The 23,607-nt window shown below is 38.7% G+C and overlaps 1 protein-coding gene across 7 annotated transcripts in view; it reads right to left on the bottom strand.

Moving 5' to 3' along the window:
* Window positions 1-23,607, bottom strand: part of mbd6 (methyl-CpG binding domain protein 6) — a 239,446-nt gene that overhangs the window by 33,405 nt on the left and 182,434 nt on the right. For 6 of the 7 annotated variants that reach the window (XR_006312186.1, XM_043694121.1, XM_043694122.1 and 3 more), the window contains 2 exons: window positions 21,115-22,101; window positions 6,903-7,114 (listed from right to left, as the gene is read on the bottom strand). Coding sequence is in view for 6 of the 7 variants with exons in the window: in XM_043694121.1 (XP_043550056.1) it covers window positions 6,903-7,114; window positions 21,115-22,101 (1,199 nt within the window). In the remaining variant the exon portion in view is untranslated. The remainder of the gene's footprint in view (window positions 1-6,902; window positions 7,115-21,114; window positions 22,102-23,607) is intronic. The other variant, XM_043694126.1, reaches the window with a different exon arrangement.

Raw genomic sequence — 23,607 nt, 5'->3', positions numbered from 1 at the left:
TTGCTAGCATTTATGTCATTAGTACGTAATCGTGCCTCATTTATATGCAGTCTCCCATGCATCAGAGAAAAAATAGACAGCAACAATTCCTGACATGAAAGTCAGAAAGAGAACCTGGTGCCTCCTGCTCGTCATTTGCTCCTCTGGATCTCCAACCTGAACAGCAGTCCCTGACATGTCAGGGCACACTCCACAGGCTGTGACTTAATGAAACCCTCAGCTACAGACGTTAGCCATGGGCAAGTACTAGCCTCACCACATCATCATGGCACATCTCTGACTCAGTTATAATACAACTCTCCACTTATATGCTTCACTTTGTAGCATACCATCTCCTTTCATGTACTGCAGCTTCCAACATACTTTGCACACAGGGACAAACAGCGACCTGAGCGATTGAACCAGGTGAATGTCAGGGCTCTTAGTTTGTTCTCCGTACCTGCTTGGATGCTCACAGCCTATCTTGCCTTTTTTGTACTTTGCCACCATTTTCAGTGCTTGAAAGGCTCAGAGTACCTAGCATTGCCTTACTGTTTCGCACAAGCTGAGCAGCTTGTCATGGTTGGCATCAGTGATCACTCAAGAAAGTAGACAAGAAGGTGCTGTATGGTACCATGCCTCACATCTGGAGCATCTGCTAGCAGCAAACACAGAAAATGCACTTCAAATCAAATGGATTGCATCTCTATGTTCAAGAGGAGTAGCCTTTGCTCAGGTCACAAGGGACTGCTGCTGTCGTCAAGATCAGAGCTCTATCTCAGACAAGGACACAGTCTGTTGGCTCCCCTGTATGGTTGGGCTCAGGGATTCCGTATCATGACAGTCTGGGGATCGGCCCACAGTCAGCTTGACAGGTCCTGTTCAACTAGTTACGGAAATTTGTAGTCAGCCAGTCCAGAGCTGTAGAAAGGTTACTTAGGAACCTGATCATTCATCAGTCCACCCAAATAGGTCAGTGGGGACGTGCCATGGTCAGTCCTGGGGTCTGCTCAATGCAAATTCAATGTGCTTTATCAGGAACCATTACTGTGGTAAGGAAGCTGGGGAAATCAATTGTTTGTTTGCAGGCAGGGTGCTGGGTTACAGAGAGTACACATAATTGTGTAGTGGGAGAAATTAATGTGCAATGGTGGGAGACCATCGTGCATTGGAGAAGATAGGTTACTGTGGAAGGGAGGAGGCTGTTGATGATCATAAATATTCTTATTTAAATGGAGCAGGGAAGGACAATGCAGCATGATGATTGGTACAGCTTATTTGTCAGCTTGTGGTTCAGGGGGTAATGTTGACAAATGAAGATACTAATGAAAACATGCTGTGATGTGTACAAATGGAGCAGGCAATGAGGATATGCAATGGACTCTGAAGAGCTCAGAGAATGGCAGCACATCGGAGAAGGAATGTGAGGACATTGAGCAGGAGAAATAGCTTCTATAAGAGAGCATGCTGCAGCATTACGTGCAATAAACCACACATAACTTAATTGACATTGAGTTCAAGAGATATGAGTCGGGTGCAGTGACCATACACAAACTATAAATTTGTTGCTTCTCTAAAGGCAAGTAGTCCCCATCTGTTCCCAGCAGCAAATGCCGCTTTTATCAGGTTATTCACTTGCTCACTGAATAAAATTGAAGGCTTTCAACTGATGTCTTTCCTGTACATGATGGTCTACATTGAATGAGAGGTTGTTAGGCTGCAGTGGACATTGGGGAAACAATAGTAATCCCTTAGTCAGGGTTCAAGGATCGTATGATAACTAAAGATGAGTAAACAGCATTGCTTGTTCCTTAAATAGTAATACATTTATGTTCATTTGTGTTTGCAACAAGTATCACTCGTGCCACTTATGTGCCCTCAGAAGGCTCAATTTATTTTTGAAAGGCTATCCTGGCTGGCCGCTCTTGACCTGGTGTATGGTTGGGCTTTACACATGGTGCTGGCACCAGGAATCCTAGGAGCTCCCAGAAGTGGCGGGTGCTTCTACCATGGGTGAACGCACAATATAAAAGCATTGTGCATAATAAAGCAAGCGGCAGAAAACTGCATGCTAACTCACGAGTATGGACAGAAACCCTTCATGAAATGCCCTGAAATTGACACTTAGTGGAGTCTTGGTGGACCAGTGGGGTACCGCAGGGATCCGTGCTGGGACTGCAGCTTTTTACAATATATGTTAATGATATAGAAGATGGTATCAGCAATAACATTAGCAAATTTGCTGATGATACAAAGCTGGGTGGCAGGGTGAAATGTGATGAGGATGTTAGGAGATTACAGGGTGACCTGGACAAGTTAGGTGAGTGGGCAGATGCATGGCTGATGCAGTTTAATGTGGATAAATGTATGGTTATCCACTTTGGTAGCAAGAACAGGAAGGCAGACTACTACCTCAATGGAATCAATTTATGTAAAGAGGCAGTACAGAGAGATCTGGGTGTTCTTGTACACCAGTCAACGAAGGCAAGCATGCAGGTACAGCAGGTAGTGAAGAAGGATAATAGCATGCTGGCCTTCATAACAAGAGGAATTGAATATAGAAGCAAAGAGGTGCTTCTGCAGCTGTACAGGGCCCTGGTGAAACCACACCTGGAGTACTGCGTGCAGTTCTGGTCTCCAAATTTGAGGAAAGACATTCTGGCTATTGAGGGAGTGCAGCGTAGGTTCACAAGGTCAATTCCTATATTGGCGGGACTACCTTACGCTGAAAGACTGAAGCGACTGGGCTTGTATACCCTTGAGTTTAGAAGACTGAGAGGCGATCTGATTGAGATATATAAGATTATTGGAGGCCCAGTCTCTGGATTCATTTAAGAAAGAGTTGGATAGAGCTCTCAAAGATAGTGGAATCAAGGGTTATGGAGATAAGGCAGGAACAGGATACTAATTAGGAATGATCAGCCATGATTATATTGAATGGCGGTGCAGGCTCGAAGGGCTGAATGGCCTACTCCTGCACCTATTGTCTATTGGTGTAATTCAGCACACTGTGTTGAGAACCCTTCTTTTGATTGTTAAATTCCACGATTCTATAAGTATTCAAACCAAGATATTGGTGTCTGCTTAATTTTAGTAACTAATTTGTGTACAAGAGAATAATTATCCCAAGTACCTAAAGTCAATATATCAAATTCACAGCTTAAAATATTTACATTATGAAGAATTTATAACCACCAACTATGATCATATAGAATGGAGTTGCAGACTTGAGTGGGCTACTCCTGCTCCTATGTTTTATTTAAATGAAGTATTTTTTATTAATGTTGTCTGCCTCTCTTTTACTTTTGAACCAAAGAAATTACTCACCTTCATATCCCTCTGCAGGTTTAAAACATAGCATTTACGGAACTTGGACAAATTGATTTCTAAAATGTCCTCAAGATCTCGGCACTCAGTGATGGGCAACAAATGTTGGCCTAGCCTGCGATGCCCCAGATACAACGAACAAATAAAAATGTAAACCAGACTCATTTAGTTAGCTAAAATTTATCTCAGAGGAATTTTTCAAAAAATTCTATAGCTTTGGAAAACTTTTGAACCCAGTTCTTAGAGGGGAGAGGGAGATTTCATAATGCTCCAAGTGACCACTGGATGTAGAATAAGCCATACAGAGGGGCACCACAGAAAAGGCACTGCCCTGGAGTAAAAATACTGAAATCAATAAATTAAATTAAATTAAATTAATCAATACAAACTAACACTTGGATACAGCGATGTACATATATCAATTCAATCATTAACAGGCATTCAATCAGAAGCAGCTTGATTGTCCCATTAAAGTATAAAACTTTTAACAAAAGAACCCTTTGCAAATAGAATTGGGAATTTGTGTTTCTTCTCCAAATATTCACCAGTGGAGATTGTGTTGAAACAATTTGATTAAAAGATATCAACAAGACCTAAGCAATTTGCTTTATCTTTATTTTTGGTTGTTTCAATTTCATTTCGTATCTAAACGCATTTAGTTCACATTATAGTAGTCAAGACAACAGTACAGGAACAAATGTGATGAACTTGTTTTCAACTAAGGAGATACAAATGACTTGCATGTGTTTTTGCATGCTTCTGTTAGGCAGAATGTCTGATGCCCCACTATCAATGATGGAAGATGTGAGACAGAAACTAGTGTGCCAACCTGCCCTTCAAGCATGTTCTGTCATTCAATATGATCATGTCTGATCATTCAAGTCAGTACACTATTCCTAATTTCTCCAAATACCTATGATCCTTTTAGTCCCAAGAAGAATATCTAACTCCTTCCTAAAAACATTCAATATTTTGGCCTCAACTACTCTGGCAGAATTCTAAATGCTCACCACTCTCGGTGAAGAAATTTCTCAACTCAGTCCGAAATGGCTACCCTATCTGCTTAAATTGCGACCCCTTGTTCTGCACTTCCTGATCATAAATCCTTCCTGCATTTATACTGTGAAGTACGTTAGGAGTTTATAGGTTTCTATGAGATACTCCTCATTCTTCCAAACACTTGTGAATATAGTCTGAATTGATCCAGCTTCTCTTCATATGGCAATCCTACTATCCCAGGAATCAGTTGGTCAAACCTTTGCTCTATTCTCTCCACAGCCAAAACATTCTTCCTCAATTAAGGAGACCAGAACCACACACAACAGTCGAAGTATAGTCTCACCTGCACAACTGCACCAAATAATCCCCACTCCTGTACACGAATCCTTTCGCTATGAAGGCCAACTGTTTGCCTTCTTCAACAGATTACTTTCATATACAAGGACACCTTGATCTCAATGCACCTCCCTATTTCCCAATTTATTGGCACTTAAATAACAATCGGCCTTCCTGTTTTTGCTGCCAAAGTCGACATCATCACATTTATCCAAATTGGACTGAATCTACCATGCATTTGCTAACTCACTCAATCTGTCAAAATTAGACTGAAGGAACTCTGTCTCCTCCTCAGTGATTCATCCAGCCACTCAAGGGTCACCTGCAAACTTGAAGATACCACATTTAGTTTCCTCATTTAAATCATTAGTGTGTCATGAATAGCTCAGGTTCAAGCACCAATCCTTGCGGTACCCCACAAGTCACTGGCTACCAATCTGAAAAAGACCTGCTTATTCCTAATTCTCATTTCCTGTCTGCCAACCAGTTCTGTGTTCATGTTAGCACACTCCCCTCAATCCCATGTGCTTGAACTTGACATGTGAATTTCTCATGTGGGTCCTCCTCAAAAGCGGAGTAAACCACATTCATTGGATCCTGCAACAGCTCTGAGTTAACGTGCTCAAAAGATTCCAGATTTGTCAAACATGACTTTCCTTTTGCAAATCCGCACTGACTCTGTAGTCGTTACTTTTATTAAATCTTTTACAATGGATTCTAGCAACTTTCCTATGACCAATGTCAGTATAACTGTTGTATAATTCCCTGTTTACTCTTTATCTTTTTTTTAAAATTGTGGGGTTATTTCAGCTACTCTCTGGCCAATTCACATAGCCCTTCATTGGATCTACTGGCATGCATAATTTCCCTCAATAGCCACAGTCAGGCCACCTTTCCCAAATCTATTTTTGTGCCAGACAGGAATGAACAATTATTGCAGTTCCTCCAAGCACTCTTTAAATGTTTGCCGTTGCCTTTCCCCCATCAGCCCCTTAAGTAATGCTCCCTAAATTTATTATACCTCACCCCAACAGTTTATTTTATTTAGATTCAAGACCCAAATCTCAGAATCAACTATGTCACTCTCTATCTTAATGAAGAATTCTATCATATTACAATCATTCTTCCCAGGACACCTCACACAGCTAGCCTGCTAATTATTCCTTGCTCAATACCAGTTCCAAAAAGGTTCAACGTATTGAGGATAACCAGAAAATTCTCTCATCAACTCCTCCCCTACAGTACTGTTACTGTTTTGATTTGCCCAGTCTGTATGCAATTAAAGTCACTCATAATAACACAATCACCTCCATTTCTTGCATCTCTAGTTTCCAGTTTAATTCCTTCCCCAGCATTACCACTACAGTTCAGGTCTTGTGTAAATTCTATCCATAAAGATTCCACTTTGTTCGAGCTAATATCCTTACTCACTGTTCTGTTGATAGCAAGCTGGCAACACAACTTTATTATTTTTTCCTTTTAGTCTGGCCTTCCTAAAAACTGAATTCCCCTGAATGTTCAGTTCCCCTTCTTGGTCATGCTGCAACGTCTTCTTCATCCCAACTATTTCATACCTGCTTGTATCTATTTGAGCAACTAACTCATTCACTTTATTGCGAGTGCTCCATCCATGCTCGTTTTTTTTAACATTCTTGGTCCCATTTGTACTATTTGGAACTGTGCCCAGGTTGATTTCTTGCACTTCAATTCTCTGTCCATCATTTTTCTCATTTCCCATTCTTTTTGGTTGGTCCTTGTCCTTGTCTTTTTTCCTTCTGTCTCCTTGTGCAGGTTTCCAATCCCCTGCCATTTTAGTTTAAACCCTCCTGAACCGCACCAGCAAATACATTTTCCTCCGCCAAGACACCAGTTCTGGTCCTGCATAGGTGGAACCAATCCAGCTTGCACTGGTCATACTTTCTCCAGAACTAATCCCAATGTCCCAGAAATCTGAAACTTTCCCTCTTTACAACATCCCTATAGCCACATATTCATCTAATGTATCCTGCTATTTTTACTAAATAGCACACACAGCACTGGTAGCAGTCCTGGGATCACTACCTTTAAAGGTCCTACGTTTTAACTTGCTTCCCAACTCTCTTAAAAGGTAAATGTCAGCAGGGAGATAAAATAATTTTATGCAATAATAAAACACTCCCTATTCACTTCTGTTGAAGAACATATCTCATGTGATAGTTCAAAAATGCAGCAACTCAGTCATTGGCAGATGCAAACTTAAAACAGGATATGTATGTGCTTACCTGAAAGTTTTGAAAAACGCATGCCATGGGGTTCTGTGGGTTGCTGGGTCCAGAAAATGAAGGAGGACCTTGAAACCCCTGAAGGCCCCGAGTCCCTTGCAGACTTTGTAAAAGTTGATGATTCTGAGGAAACATCTGATTGCTATTCATTAAGGTCTGGAGCCGACTTAATTGTGGATTGTTCAAATTGTTGTTGAATGAAGGTACATCACCTGAACAAAGTGTGATAGAAAGTTGATCAGTGATGGAACATACATACTCATGATGTACCTGCTGCATATTTCAGTGACTGTTTTGAGGGAAAAAAGGAATGAAGACTTTAATAGTAGATTTATACATTAAAATCACTAACCCTGAACAGTATGTTGCAACCCTAAAAAGATAGCAAACATACTGAATCATCACTAGAGATCAATTAAGTGATCTTTTGCATCTTACACTGATAATGAAATTGCACAGTCTGGTTATATGCTATTGGCAACGAAAAGAAACCTAACTATAATAATACATTTGGCAGCAATCATGAAATATGGTATTATGTGGCAATCAAGGGGCTATGTCTAACTTATTTTTTCTTGTTTCATATTCGTAAACATTGACACAAGGAATTTAACAGGATCGATTTTAGCTTTTCAAGTGATTTAATAAATCCTTCCAGTTTTATTTTCTGTCATTTGGCTTATTTGCTGGTAATATTGTCTTTGGACCCGAAACAAGTATTTCAATATTGGACACTAATGATTTTGTGCCATTGGAAGCATCATCATAAAGACATTGAACATTATTTCTTCAACTATGCCCGTCCTGTGGAAGTCAAAGACAGATCATAATATTCTTGATTTTAAATGTAATATAAAGGAAGATTATTCACTATATTGGCTAAATAGATTACAGAAATTGAGAATAAGACTTCATTTAACATACTTACAGTTTTAAAATCATAATTCATTTAAAAATCAGAGTGGTTGGCACAGACGTGCAACCAGAGAGTGAAATACCAAACTTTGTTGATTATACGTGATAACTGTCAAACATGGAAACAGTCCTGTGGGGGAGAAGTGAACTCTGAAATTAACTTATTGCATGCCAAAACAGTTGGCAGAACTAATATTTCTCAGGCATAAGGATGAGGATTCCAGAGACCACAGTGATGTCCTCCAGGGGTCAGTAGGAAGACCACTATCTTTTCGGGTAGGGGGATGGGTCTAGGTGGGACGCTGTTTGGAGGGTTGGTATGGATTTGATAGGCTGAATGGCCTGCTTCCACACTGAAGGAATTCTCTGATTCTATAAATGTTTGAGATATCTTGCGCAAGAAAGACATGATATAAATACATATCTTTTTTCACAGTTTCTTCCCAAGATCATTAACATTTACTTGTACCACTGAAGTAGATAGATAAGATATTGCCTTCTCCGGGTCTGATTTCTCCCTCACTCACTAATCGATCCTAAGCACTCTATCATCCACCTGATCCACTTGGCACCCTGTCCCTTACCCATCTGGAACCTAAACCTCACACTTATCTTGTGAACTGAACATATCACAGCAGCTGTAAAAGTGACCAAAATGCATGAACTTAAAATGCCAGAATATGGCAACTGCCTCCTGTGACCATTGAGGCAAAGACAGCCTCACAGAGGGAAGCTCACACCTTCAACACATTATCTGAGCTGACATGACACCAACTGAAGTTCCGTTGAGAATGTAACTTTTAAAAAAAAAGTTTTACAATTTACATATCAAAGAACTGAAACCAACAAATTCATTCTAACAGATGAGAGACTTAAACAATACAGGTCTTTTTCAATATATAATTTCAGTTACAATCACACTGTAAACTTTTGCTGTAAGTTCTGTGTCTCACAATCTTCTCCTCCACAACCACTGAATGATAGAGCAGTGTTCCAAAAGCTAGCGATTCCAAATAAACCTGTTGGACTATAACCTGGCGTTGTGATTTTTAACTTTGTACACCCCAGTCCAAAACCGGCATCTCCAAATCATTTAATAGTAAAGTACTTTAAGATATTTCAGAGGTTTTCATCAATATTTTACTTCCAGTCAAATCAATCAGCCTTCAAATCAAATCATGAATCCTCACATGAATTACTGCATATAAATATAACAAATAGGAATATAAGATATAGGAACAGGATGAGGCTATTCAGTGTCTTTTAGCCTGCTCTATAATTCAATTAAAATTATGGTTGACCACTGTAGCTTCACCTCCACTTTCCTAACTCTTCATAACCCTCAACTCTCTGGTCAATCAGGCATCTGTCTGACAGCCTCAAACATATTTCATGGCCAGTCTACAGTGTTCTCTGAAGGAGAGAAACCAAAAGATGAAAAAACAGTCAGAGAAAATAAAAATCCTCATCCTCATTGTAAATGGGAAACGCTTTGCTCTGAAATTGTGGACCCTAATTCTAGATTTCTCTGAAAGGGGATATCTTCCAACCAAGGACCCTGTCAAGCCCCTCAGAATCTTAATCTTGAACTGAAAATGTCAATACACGCTCCGTCTCCACAGATGCCAAGAGACCAGATGAGTCTTATTTCTGATCGTTGGCACACACAGTATTCGTTCCCTCGGAATCTTGTATATTTCAGTAACGTTACCTCTCATTTTTCTAAACTGCTATGAATGCTTAACACTTCCTCCTAAGGTACTCCCTGCATCCTTGGAAACAGATCAACAAAAATTATTTGAGTTGCTTCCATTGCAAGTATATACCTCCTGAATTAGCACATTTAATATGTTTGCAATTAACTAAATCAAATTACAGCAAGAAGTTGGAGGAAAATAAAGCAGGGAGCACAAACATGTGGTTAAAATGTTTTTCATTCAAATCAAAAAAGCTTCAAGAGTCCAGGTTAACTTAATAAGTCAGTTAAAATCAAACACCACACCGTTCCAATACATCCTTAAGTCTAACATCTTTATAAATTAACATTCATTTTATCTTGAAAAATTATAGAACATTAAGACACATCACATGCACTTAACTTTTAGAGAACATTAACCCTCAGCAAGTCACTTGCTCATCATCGAACTCTTGCTGTTACGTACAAATCTTGCACCTTCAACATCACATCCTTAAACTATAAATACCCAAAATAATATTTCCCCTCAGAGGTCTGTGTTTATTCATAATGACTAACAAACTCTAATAATATCGTCAATAATGAAAATATCTAAATATCACAATCATTTGCATGCTTGGTGATTTGACACCCATCTAGGAGAAAGTGAGGTCTGCAGATGCTGGAGATCAGAGCTGAAAATGTGTTGCTGGAAAAGCGCAGCAGGTCAGGCAGTATCCAAGGAGCAGGAGAATCGACGTTTCGGGCATGAACCCTTCTTCAGGAAATCACACTGTAAACATTTGCTGTAAATTCTGTGTCTTACAATCTGACACTCTGCAACCACTGAATGATAGAGCAGCGCTCCGAAAGCTAGCGATTCCAAATAAACCTGTTGGGCTATAACCTGGCATTTCCTGAAGAAGGGCTCATGCCCGAAACGTCGATTCTCCTGCTCCTTGGATGCTGCCTGACCTGCTGCGCTTTTCCAGCAACACATTTTCAGATTTGACACCCATCACCAAGTTTAAGGTACAAAACTTAACACAATATTCAGTGAGATTGCACCAAAGCTTTACATAAGTTCATACCTTCCTATTTAATTGATCTAGCAAGGTTTACAAGAATCTTACAAAAATCTACTTGGCCTTCTCTGCAAAGTACTACCCTTTCCTCTTGCATTGCATTCAGTAGTCATTCACAAACAAACATCAAATGACCTTAAAACGTCAACAGGTTCTCCATGTTCGATAATCAATGGGTATAACATGTATAAAGGAACAGCTCCTAAAACTCCTTGAATTATCTTCTGCATGTACTTCTGAAGCTGGTCATTTTGGATCGCAACTTATAAGCCAACTCACTTGTTATTTTAAATCAGGTGGCATCTCGCTCATCTCATTATTGCTACTCCTGGAAATATTCTATCATCTAAAGTTCATCATAGCATCAATGCCCTCAGAATCTTGTTCATTTTAATAAGGTCATGTCATATTCCTCTAAACCACTGCTTCAAACACTTTTTCCTGACAATGATCCCATTTCAGTATGTGAGAAGTGTCATGACCCCTCATGACAGTGACAGTCAGGGTTGGGGGTGGGGTGGTAGGTGTCCGGGGAGAGAATCTCTGAGATGCCTGTTTGAGTTGGGGAACATATTAGAACTTGGTTAAAGCTCCTTAGGAGCCATCGATGCCCTGTCCCACACTTTGGGAAGTCCTGGCTAAATTCTAATGATTGTGCCTATCTGCTCGTATTATCCTCACAAGACATCACCTTATTTAATCACACCAAGAATCAACCTACTGAATCTTCCCTGAACTCCCTTCATGGTTTCTTATCATTTCCTTAACTTAGTAGACTTTTGGAAGAACAAAAACCATTGAACTAAATTAGTAATATGTATTGGTCCCAAACTCCATGTAAATTCTTTGTCACAACTTCTCTTTGAGGATCCAATTTAAATCAAAAACTTACACTGATATAATATCTTTAACATAGAAATAACTTCAAGGTACCTCATCAGGTTGCCTTTTTATCACACCTTTAACATAACTGGAACAGCTTGGCTTCGCTGTGCTCAGAGGCAGGCTATTCGACAATACTGGCATTTATGGATTGAGTTGAGCTGGAAAAAGCACAGCAGATCAAGCAGCATCAGAGGAGAAGGGGAGTTGACATTTCAAGTTGGAACCTTTCATCAGGACTACTTTGTCCAGTAAAGAGTTTGATCTACGGTCATCTTCAGCATGTTGAGCTTTGGGAGATTCAGTAAAGCAATTGTAAAACCATTGAATAACTTGGTTCTATCCTGCTGGATATAGTCTTTGCCAGGGACTTTCATTTCACCTGTCACTGAAATGTCCACTCCTGAATTATTGTTCAAGTTTCGCTACTTATTAAATCATTCACTATACTGCTTCAGTATCTGAAGAGCTATAAATGGAACTGAACACTGTGAAGTATCCCACTTCTGACATAGTGGAGGAGGGAAGGCCACAGATGAATCTATTGAAGACTGTTGGGTTTGGGACACAGCCTTGCAGTGATGTCCTGATTTGAGACAAGTGGCCTCCAATAACAAGCAAATTGCTTTGTGATAGGCAAGACTCCAACAAGCAGATCATTTTTCATCTTATTCTCGTTTCCTACTTTTGCTTGGCATAATGTTGCCTTGACACCAAGGGCAGTCACTCATGTCACCTTTGGAATTCAGATCTATGGTTCATGCTTAGACCAAGGCTGGTGTGAGGGTGGAAGCAGCTTGATTCTGGCAAAATGCAAACCGAAGATCAGTGAGGTTTATTGGCTACTCAGTCTGACTGCACTGCAAAGAACATATTTTATTACTTAGCTGATGATGGAGAGGAGACTAGTGGATTGGTATGCAGTCAGATTGCATATCTCTCGCTTTTTGACAACAGTATGCAGCTGGGAAAATGTTCAACCTTGTTTGGTAAATGCCAGAGTTGTAATTGCTAGAACTTGGGGGATGTGGTGGCATAGCGATAACGTCAATGGACTAGTCATTCAAAACTCCAGGCTGGGTAAGGGATTAAATCACACAATGGCAGATGGTCAATCTGAATTCAATAAAAATCTGGAATATAAAGCTAATCTAATGGAAACCACACAGCCATTGTCAATTGTTGTAGAAACTTATCTGGTTTATTAGCGCCCTTTAGGGAATGACATTTTCTACCTTTACCTGGTCTGGCCGACATGCAATTCTAAACGCACAGTAATTACCTTCTTAATTACCTTCTGGGCAATTAGGGATGGGCAATAATTGCTGGCCGAGTTCATGAGGTCCATGTCCCATGAACAAATTAAGAAAAAACATGGTTCGTTGCACAGCTAATTCTGAAGCACATCTTCAGTGTGGGATGGTGTCAATTCCCTTTGCTTTGCTGTATCCAGCACACTCCATCTTTTTGATATCCTGTGCGAACAGGATGATTGAAGATTGGCAACTATGAGAATGGGGATCTCAGAAGGAGGCCAAGTTAGATTGTCTACATAGACCTTCAGGTTGAAGATGGCTGCAAACACTTCAGCTTCACCTATGGCATTGACATGCTGAGTTCTTTAATTATTCAATTAATTGATCAGTGAGCCTATTTTTCCCATTCCTTGTTTAAATGTCCACTACCACTGCTGATTGGACGTGACAGGAAGACCAGGTCTGGTCTGTTGGTTATGGAATCAGTTAGCTATCTACATAAATTGTGCACTATTTTCTAATACTTGCTCTGCAACTGAAATTAAATGCATCAGAGTACAATCTTGGAGGTCAGAATTCTCCCCTTTTTAAAATTACCCAATGTGTCCTACTCTCATCCTCAGGAAATATTACAAATCACATTGAGTTACTGGAAATCAGGGATGATTTACTCCTCCCCACGTCATTATCTACTTGCAGATAAAGTTAATCTGATCTTGTTCCCTTTGAATACATTATACATGGCAGGAATAAATTTGCACTGTCCTATCTATGAAACCAGCAAGAATTTAAAGGTGGCAAAATTTCATCTTTCAATTACCAAAATTAATGAAACTTTTGAACAGTCACATGTCTAAAAATGGTAGTAGAAGACAGCCATCTTGAAAGCTCAGGACGAAAGTAAGGCTGACCTGAAGACAAATTAAAACAAAAGGCGAATACACCAGCTACTTAAAATACAAAATTTTTATCTGACAAATTTAAGTCTTGATTTATTACTTCATTTCTGCTGTTTTATTTTATAGCTATGCTGGTTACTGAAGAAAATAATCCAAACTTTTAAAGAAAAATAAAGGCCAAGTATTAAGCATGCTGGAGATCTGAAAAAGAAACAAATTTCTTCAGAAACTCAGTAGGTCTGGTAGTTTACTTTCATACTAACATTTCTGTCCTGAGTTTGTTGCAATGTTCCAGTGAAGCACAACACAAGATGAAGGGACAGCACCTGATTTTCCATTCAGGCACAGTTGTCCGCAGCCTTCACGACTCAACACTGATCGCCAACAAAACCAATGAATACTGCCTCCTTTTCATTACGTCTTTTTGCATGTGTTTGCTCTCAGCAGAGCTGACCTATATTTTGCTATTAAAACCCACCATCAACAATTTGTCTATAAATTTCTTCTATGACTTGCTTTGCCTTAAATCACAGAACATTCAATGTGTGAGATTTTTAAAAAACACTTCCTATGCCAGTCATTCTTATTACCCAAATTCAAGCTGCAAATCTTGCTAATTTTTGCAAATTGATACACGAGGTTGAGGCAAACCAAACTCCATTTAGGTATGCCATTATGTTCAGAGAGAGACCAATATCCTGCCCTCAACGAAGGTTTCATTGCTGAAAGGTAGATATGCTAATAATTCCAATGAAACTGCAACTGCTGTACAAAACATTAGCATTTCATTTGTGTCTAAGTTAAACTAAATGAACATAGAACTTACAGAGCCATAGAGTGGTACAGCACAGAAACACACCCTTTGGTCCAACTCATAAATGCTGACCAGATATCTCAAACTAATCTAGTCTCATTTGCCAGCATTTGGTGCATATCCTTCTAAACCTTTCCGACTCATATACCCATCTAGATGCCTTTTAAATATTGTAACTCTATAGTCTTCGCCACTCCCTCTGGCAGCACATTACAGATGGTCACCGCCCTCTGTGTGAAAAGGTTCCTTAGGTCCCGTTTATATCTTTCCCCTCTCACCTTAAACCCTTTACTTTCAGAATCGCTGCTTTTACAACTTGTCTGGGGAAATAAAAAAGCCAAAGACAACATAACCTTGTTAAAGGAGCAGTATCACACTATCCGTGCCCATCATGATTTTATAAACCTCTATAAAGTTCACCAGAGAAAATAGCCTCACCCTATAACTCAAATCCTCCAACCCTGGCAACATTCTTGTAAATTGTTTCTGCATCCTTTGACGTTTACCAACATCTTTCCTACAACAGGAGTTTCAGAAGTGAATGAGGTTTTTCGAAAGTGGCCTCACCAACATCCTATATAGCTGTAACATGATGTCCTAACTCCTGTACACGATGCACTGATTCATAAAGTGTACCAAATGCTTTCTTCACTCTGTCTACCTGTGATTCCATCTTCAAGGAACTATGAACCTGCACCCTCTATGTCCTCTTGTTCCAGTATCCTTTTCTTATTTCTCTTCGCAACCCACCCTTCAGCCAGGCTTGTCAGACATAAAAACAGGTCTTCAAATTTGAGACTTAAGTAGATTAAAGCAGAAAGGCAAAACATTATTTTGATCTCCATTATCTCAGCTAATACACAATGGCCTGACATGAAAGTATTGGTTTGGCTGAAGTAGTCTGTACTTTTGGCAAAATGGATTCAACAGCGTTAAACTGTAAATCTTGGGTGAACGACCCAATCTTTGCAAAGGATTCTGCAGAAAATTTGTAGAACACCAGCGGAAAAACAATACAATAATTTGCATTTACATTCTGCCTTTAATGCTGAATAAATGCCTCATGGTGCTTTACAAGGTGTAAAAGAATGGATGCCAAGCAATGTTTCCTCTATAAACAAGGACCAGAAATTGCTGGAAAAGCTCTGCAGGTCTGGCAGCATCTATGGAGAGAAATCAGAGTTAACATTTCAGTCAAGTGACCCTCACTCAGAACACTCAACCGGAAACATAAATTGCGATTTCTCTCCACAGATGCTGCCAGACCTGCAGAGCTTTTCCAGCAATTTCTGTTTTTGTTTCTGATTTACAGAATCTGCAGTCATTTGGTTTTTTAACATTTCCTCTAGGTTGCAAGATGGTGCTGACACCAGGCAACTCTTTGCGAGCTCTCGACAGCAGATCTTATTCTAACATTTCTTACAACCGTTCCACACTTTTAAACCTAAATTCTAAGTCTGTAAAAATTACTATTAGACTGATGATTGGATAACTTCAAATAATGTTGATCTTGCTTTGCACCTCCTGTGCACCGTAAGCTGTATACCTTGCTCTGCCTCAGCACTCTTTGACCTCTATATCCTTGGTTGCTAAGATCTACCCGAATGGCTTGCAAACAAAGCTTTTCCCTGGACTTAGGTAAATGTGACTACAATAAATAAATTAAGAAAAATCAAATCAAATCAATCTGGAAACTCTCATATAGACTAAGTGCACAGTGCCTTTGCTGAATTGTGTTAAAAAAAATTAGGACATGGATACCAAGCCAGATCACAAGGGTATTAGAAGGGATGATGAAAAGCTTGATCACAGTATCACAGAATTGTTACAGTACAGAAGAAGTCTATTCAGTCCCCATCTAGTCTGTGCCTAGACGAGCATTACGAACTTGATATATTCACCTGCAGATTTGACCATGTTTAATTTAAATAATCATCCAACATTCTCTTGATTCCACCTTCATCACACTTCCAGGCAGTGCATTCCAGACTTCAATCACTTATTATGTGAAAAGGTTTTTCTCAAATCACATTTGCTCAGTTTGCAAATCACTTTAAATCTGTATCCTCTGGTTCTTGATCCTTTTAGGGCTGGATACAATTTCTCCCTATTTACTGTGGTATCCAGTCAAGATGGCGACAGACTAGGATGCTCCAACTGGAGTTCCTCTGCTCACTCTGTTTCCTTCCTTTTTCATTCTTCTTTCTCCCCCTCTGGTCTCTTGGTGGCTTGTGGTAATTCCCGACCTGGTCTCTCAGAAGTGTGATAGGTTCTGGCCTATTCTCCTGGTGGCTTGTGGCAGGTCCCAGGCTAGTCTCCTAGCATTACGTTGGCACGCCTCTTTGGAGCTCATGGCGGTGTCTCGGCTCGGTGTGCAAGTGGATAGTGTCCAAGCATGGTCCCGAGCCACCGGGAGAGATCGAAGAGGTGACAGTTTTAGCAGCAGCGACAGTATCTGCAGCAGCGCCATTGAGAACTGACAGAAGAGCAAGATAAGCAGAGGACTTACGAAATCCTGCTGAACTTTTAACATTCCTTTATTTTCCTAGTTTAAACTATGAAAGACTTTAATGGAAACTATTACCTATTCCCTATTTTTTCATATCCTGTTACTACTTTGTACTTAAGCTTTCTTTTGTATTTAGGAAGCTAAGATGGCACCATGTGTGGTAACATTATACATTTTTCAAGATTTCTTGTACTTCTATACTGGAGTATACATAACAGTAAAATCTTTAAAAAACTCCATTTAGCCCCCTTATGATTTTATAAACTTTTATCAGACCTCCCCTTAACCTTCTCCCCAAGGAGAATAATCTCAATCTATTTTCATAATTGAAGTTTCTCATCCCTGAAAACATTTTTCATAAATCTCTTCTGCACTATCTTCAATCTGTTCACATCATAAGAAAAATGGAATTACAGATCATGAAAAACAGTCTCCAACACGACTAAGGAAAATGAAATTACTTAGCTAGTCTGAGAATATTGTAATGCACAAAGTTGCTTGTTCCTATGATGCACAACCAAGTTACAAAGTTGTATTAAAGATCTGAAGATAAAGTGTTGGATATGAAAAATACTTAAATGCTTTGTCATTTAATTTTTTTCTGCGAAATGCAAATAATTTATTACAATAAGTCAGAAGTCACACAACACCAGGTTATAGTCCAACAGGTTTAATTTGAAATCACAAGCTTTCAGAGCAGCGACTATAACCTGGTGTCGTGTGGCTTCTAACTTTGTCTACCTCAGTCCAACACTGCCACCTCCATCATTAAGACCATAAGACAGCGGTCAGAATTAGGCCATTAAATGGCTTTAAATGACTAAAATGATGGGATTCAAAACATACTGTGTAAGGTTTAGCCATACTGGGAATGGAAAGTTTGAGTTAGGAGAGGCTAGATAGATGGGGATTTTTGTCACTGCAGCGTAGGAGGCTGAAGGGCATCTGATAAGAGATTTATCAAATCATGAGGGGCAGAGATAAGGTGAATGGCAGGTGTCTTTTCCCTAGGGTGGGGGATTTCAAGATTAGGGGTATATTTTTAGGGCGAAAGGAGAAAGATTTTGAAAAGACATAACGGACAATTTTGTTTCATACATGGAGTGGTTTGTGCGTGGAATGAACTTCCAGAGGGAGTGACGGCTGTGGGTGCAGTTACAACATTTAAAAGACGTTTGACTAAGTACACGAATAAGAAATGTTTGGAGGGATATGGGCCAAGTGGAGACAAGTGGGACTACTTTAGTTTCAGATTATGGTCGGCATGGACTTGCTTAGACCAAAGGGTCGGTTTTCATGCTGTACACTCTATGATGGAACAGTAAGTATGGGATAAAATCAATCTGGATACAAATAAGGCAGGCATGATTTTCCATAACTTAATTCAAACTGCAACAATTTCAGTTCAGAAGTGGTTATTTGCTCTTCACAGGACCTGTCATCTATAAAGAGCAAAGTTGCAGCCTTATGGCAGCATGTTTTAGAGGAAGGAGAAGAATGGTGTGGAAGCTTTGTTGCTTGAATTAGATGCAAATCATTTGGTCTGACACAATATTTTATACAGGTCAGGAATCCTTTATCTGAAAATCTTGAAACCAACTGTTTCTCAGATTACTAGCATTTTCGGTTTTCAGATACACTTATCATGTCGGTTCATTCAGGCCCTTTGGAGGGAGAAAAAGTACTTTGCTTGAAGTGAATGAACTTGCAGATACTTTGTGGTCCATTTGGGCCAAGTGAAATTTATTTTTTTATAAAAGGGCCCAAAGTCAGTGCATTTCTATAGGTCAGTCTGAATCCACTTTTGAAAAGACCTTTGGTTTTTAGATCTTTTTGGTTTACAGACATATGATTAAAAGGCACTCAACCTGCAGGTGCAGGCTCCTGCAAGTCATATTTATGATAGAAGAAACCTTATTTGGTGGAATTAAAACTGATTAGGTTGGCTGTAATATAAGACAACATAATTTTATGCAGTTTGCAAAACATGGCTCTGTCACCGGAAAAGTCCTGGGCATTCACCAGGTTCACAACTTAAGGTATCTTATTCTGGGTGAAACATTGCAAACAACTTCCTTAGCCAAGGACCCACGACTTCCAAACGCAGCATGGGACATACAAGGAAGTAGTTGTAAATAACAGACAAAATTAACAACCATAATGTAAGTTAGACAGCAAATGAATATCCAACTGTACACATTGATATATTTCAAGCATTGTTAAACATATTTAGTACCATTAAAGACAGTAACAGAAACGCCCCCAACCTCTACTGTTCTGATGAGTCACTGCTCGAAATGTTAACTGCTTTCTTCCTATCGATGCTGCCAGACCTGCTGAATTTCTTCACAAAATTCTGTTTTGTCTCCTTCTACTGGTCTGATTAGTTTAATTTTAAACTGTTTGGGAAGTACACCAATATACCAAAAATATTTTTGGACCTTAAAATACGTAACTATTTCAATACTGCTTACAAAAAAAATACAAACATAAATTGGCAGTTTTCAGTAATGCTTTAGACTTCAATAACATTTCAGAGTTATTTTCATAATACAATCTTATTTCGCTTTGGTTTAAACAGAGAAGTTCAAAGAAACCTGCTTGTAACAACTTCTTTCGCTCAAACTTTGAACAAAAAATTTACTTAAAGAAATAACAAAAGGACGAAATAGTTGAAGAGTCAATTTATGATAAATGGTTATTTATTTTAAAAAGTGCTTTTTTGAATACAGACTAGAAATAAGTGGAAAATCTTGAAAGCATTATCTGCTATATTAGTCATACATTTCTGTCAAAATAACAGAAGCTTATGGAGCTTGATGTTGCTGCAACATTGGTATATAAATAAACTCACGAAGAATAGATGTACGATAAAACATAGAAATCCAGAAGTTGCTACTCCTTCATTCCTCCTGAAAGCATATTCGCGCTATTTAGTTCATAACTGAAATGCACGAGTGGTGTGAAGTGCAACACTTTCATGGCAGTTATGGATTAAATCTACCATAGAGAGTTACAGCTAGTCTCAACTAGTGCCAAGTATCCATTTGGAATCCATATGATGTCCGTTTGTGTGTTTTATTATAGTCAAGTTTGCCCCTAATCTAAAAAGCGTTTGTTTCCAAACTAAAAACCTTTGGGCCATATTATTATACCTCCAAGATGGGTACAATTCAAACCCAGGTCTTAGGCCCAAAGGTAAAGACACTGCCACTGCACCACAAAATCTCCCTGGATTAGCTGTTAGATTCTTTTAATCACGTCTTAATTAATAATTACCATCAATGAGCCTGTCTGGCACAGAATATTTCTTATTTTAAACTTGAAGTTTCATTCCTTCACATGAACTGCAGTTGGGTATTTTGATTTTCTTTTTCAAAACTTTCCCTTTCTGTCTCATTGCTTTTCACTTTGTTCTCCCCACTATTATTTTTGTGCTCTATTTGACATTGATTTCAATCATTCCACTTGCACTTCCTTTGTTAGACATTCTTCTCTTTATTTCATAATCCTTCAGTCTGAATGGTTAAGAGGGTACACAGTTATTCATCCAGTTCATTTAGGTCCCCTGCAGAAATGGTATTAGCTCACAATTTCAGCAATTTACAGCAAAAAGTACCTTAAGATTAAATGGACAATTCAATATATAATTGTGACAATTGCCATTGGAATGACTCCTACAGAACACTAAAGACATTTATACTTTCAAATTAGAATTTTTTAAGATTCAAAATAAAGACAAAACAGCAAACATGACATGGATTATGTTGCACAAGACCTCATATCAACTAAGGCAGTCTATAAAATGCAGACATGCTTTTCTTGAAAACAAAAATACTTGATATTCACATAGTTCTGTTACCTTTTTTCCCCCCAAATAGAATTACCCAGATATCTGAATATAAGTTGAGATATTTGTGGAAAGTACAGTCGTCAAAATCTTAATAAATGGAGTCACTTAATGTAAATATTTTACATGCATTTAAAAACGCACCATGTTAGAAGAGCAATTTTCCTAACCAAAACATTTCTTATATACTTGCACATTGATATGTGCATTTCTACAATTAAACAACTTATGAATGGGATAAAACTTACAGTACACAAATGTTTGCTGCATTTTTTAAAAGTAGTATATTATTACAAGTACCAATCATTTGCAAAATTCAAAACTTACCAAGAAGGCTAGCTCCCAGCAAAGGGAGGTGTGGTAGCAAAGAGTTGTTCAATTTTGTAGGTCCTGTTGAATGCCCAGCAGCTGAGATGGGCAGCAGCGATTCTGCCATTGACATAACTGCTGTCCCACCAAGAGTTGAGACGGCAAGTGCTGCTACGGATGATGATGTGGTAGTGGTAGTAGTTGCCTGGGTTGAGGTTGCTATGGAAACCTCAGAATGGTTGGCAGCACGGTCTGAAGGAGAGTGCAAAACACTTCTCAACAGATGGGGATTCAGGGCCATCAGTCCTGGGGCTGCTGTGACAGCTGGAAGGAGGAGGGCGTTTGAAGTAGTATCATTGTTTGGAGGGCTTGTTAGAGGGTTTGTCAAAAGAGTTTCTGTCCTGTTACTAACTAATTGATTGCTATGCAAATGATCTGGCAGGGGCTGGATCTGTGTCACTGAAGGTGAAGGGTGGTTTTGCTGCTGTAATAAATCTGGCAGAGTTAAATTAAAAGATGTCAGTGGGAGCATGGTAGCTTGTGCCTGATTTTGAAATAAGGTAGCCAAAAGTTGAACAGGTTGCAGTGTCTGTCCAGCCATATCCCCAGGGAGCAAAGTCAAAGCTGAATTTAAGGTTGGGTTCAGAATTCCCAAAGGGTTAACAGAGACTTCTCCCTTGCCATCTCCAGATGTAGGTAACATGTTCAGCATATTTTGGTTCAGGAGCTGTTGTTGGCTCATTGCTAAGGGGATGGACAGAGAGCCAAGCAGATTTGGGTTCAAAGGGTGGGTTAGATTACTACTTGTAGGAACAGCCTGTCCAAATTGAAAGGCTTGGTCCTGACCAATGAATGGAAGAGTGCTCCCCACAGGAATCTGACTATGCATTGCATTTCCAGCTGCTGTTGTAACTATAACTCCATCTTGCAGAACGGATGTTGTCTTGGTAATGGCAAGTTGGTTGGTACCAGCAATGGCCATGGATGCTGGCTGGCCAGAACTACCTGAAACCCACACAGACAGGTTAAAGATAAGTAAAATATTCTCAACTCTCGATGTTAACATTCACAGTGAATGTAGGTCATATATCCATCTTTATATTAACAATCCAGCACAAAAACTAATAACACAAAGGAGACTAACTACTAGAAGGCTTCAAAAGCCAATTTAATTAACCATTTGAAATATAATCCAGATGCCCAAAATACGACAAAAAAAGGTTTGAAAATGGTTAGGTCTTCAATTCAATCATCAGTTGGGTACATGAATCAAAACCAAAATATTTCAAATAAAAAAGAAAATCTCCAAATTTAATTAAATTGCTAGATATTATATTAGAAAACAAGAATTTACATTGAAGGTTGTTCTAACAATTGCATGGGGCAGAAAGGCACATTATTCTCCTTGTTTCCCCTTGTAGTAATGGACAGTTTATTCTGAGTGAAAAGGTTTCTTGCCAAATCTTAAAGAAAAAAAAGTCACAGGAATAGACATTTCATTCAAATCAAAATTTTAGTTAAAAACTGAAAACTTAGCATTCCATTTGTAATTACAGAAGTTAAAAGCAAATTTCTCAACAAATTAGAATTTTGCTGTAAAAGCTTTATACTATACTAAGATCATAGTAATTTGAAAATTTTATTTTGTAGGCTGTTTACTGGCATTAACTTGTCCATTTCCTTTGTTTAATCACAGGCAATTATCTTTTTTTTTATTTTAGTTATAGCTCCCAATCTACCTTTTTCTCTCCTTTCATGTCCTTTCATTTACTGCTTTTTCATTGCAATGAGAAGTAGGCCTTTTTAGGTAGAATATTTCTGCACATCAGTCATTTGTCATTTATCATGAAGGTCGGATGAGAAATAGAAGAGCACTTCCTTCTACTCTTTATCTGCCCCACTTACAACTGGGCATACAGCCATGAATTAGTAGTTTTAGATCCTGGACAATAACTAATTTATAATCTCAGATTGATGACCAAGGAGAGACTCAAAAGTGCCAGGCATAAAATTTTGATAAAAGTTTAAAAACAAATAATTCAATGTAACTTATCATAATTATTTGAAATCTGGAACAAAGAGCACACTATTGATATACTATGACAATCTTTGTTTAGTTGGCACAGAACTTGGGAATTTCAAATAAATATGCATCTGCCAGACTAAAAGCTCATCTTTAAATGTTTTGGATTAATTTAAAATAAATATTTCACTAACTTTTAGGCATAATATCAAAGTAGTATATGATAATAAACTGTGTCCAATATACATGCATATGCTTCACTTAGTTTATGACACGATTAATCTTTTTCAAATAAACAGTAGTTTGGCAGAGCAAAACTTGAATGTTGCTGAAAACACCGATACCAACACCAACGAGGAGCATGGTTGATCTGATTACTCCAGATTCTCAACTATCACCCTTCATTCTCGTTTTTCAAGAATCTATTTAATTTAACTTGCCTTAAAAATATTCAAGGACTTTCTTCCTCAAAAGGTGGAAGTAGAGTT

The sequence above is a fragment of the Chiloscyllium plagiosum genome, chromosome 7, assembly GCF_004010195.1.
Source record: "Chiloscyllium plagiosum isolate BGI_BamShark_2017 chromosome 7, ASM401019v2, whole genome shotgun sequence".
In the NCBI taxonomy this organism is placed as follows: domain Eukaryota; kingdom Metazoa; phylum Chordata; class Chondrichthyes; order Orectolobiformes; family Hemiscylliidae; genus Chiloscyllium; species Chiloscyllium plagiosum.
Note: the sequence above shows the minus strand (reverse complement) of the source record. Positions and strands in the feature narration are given on the sequence as shown.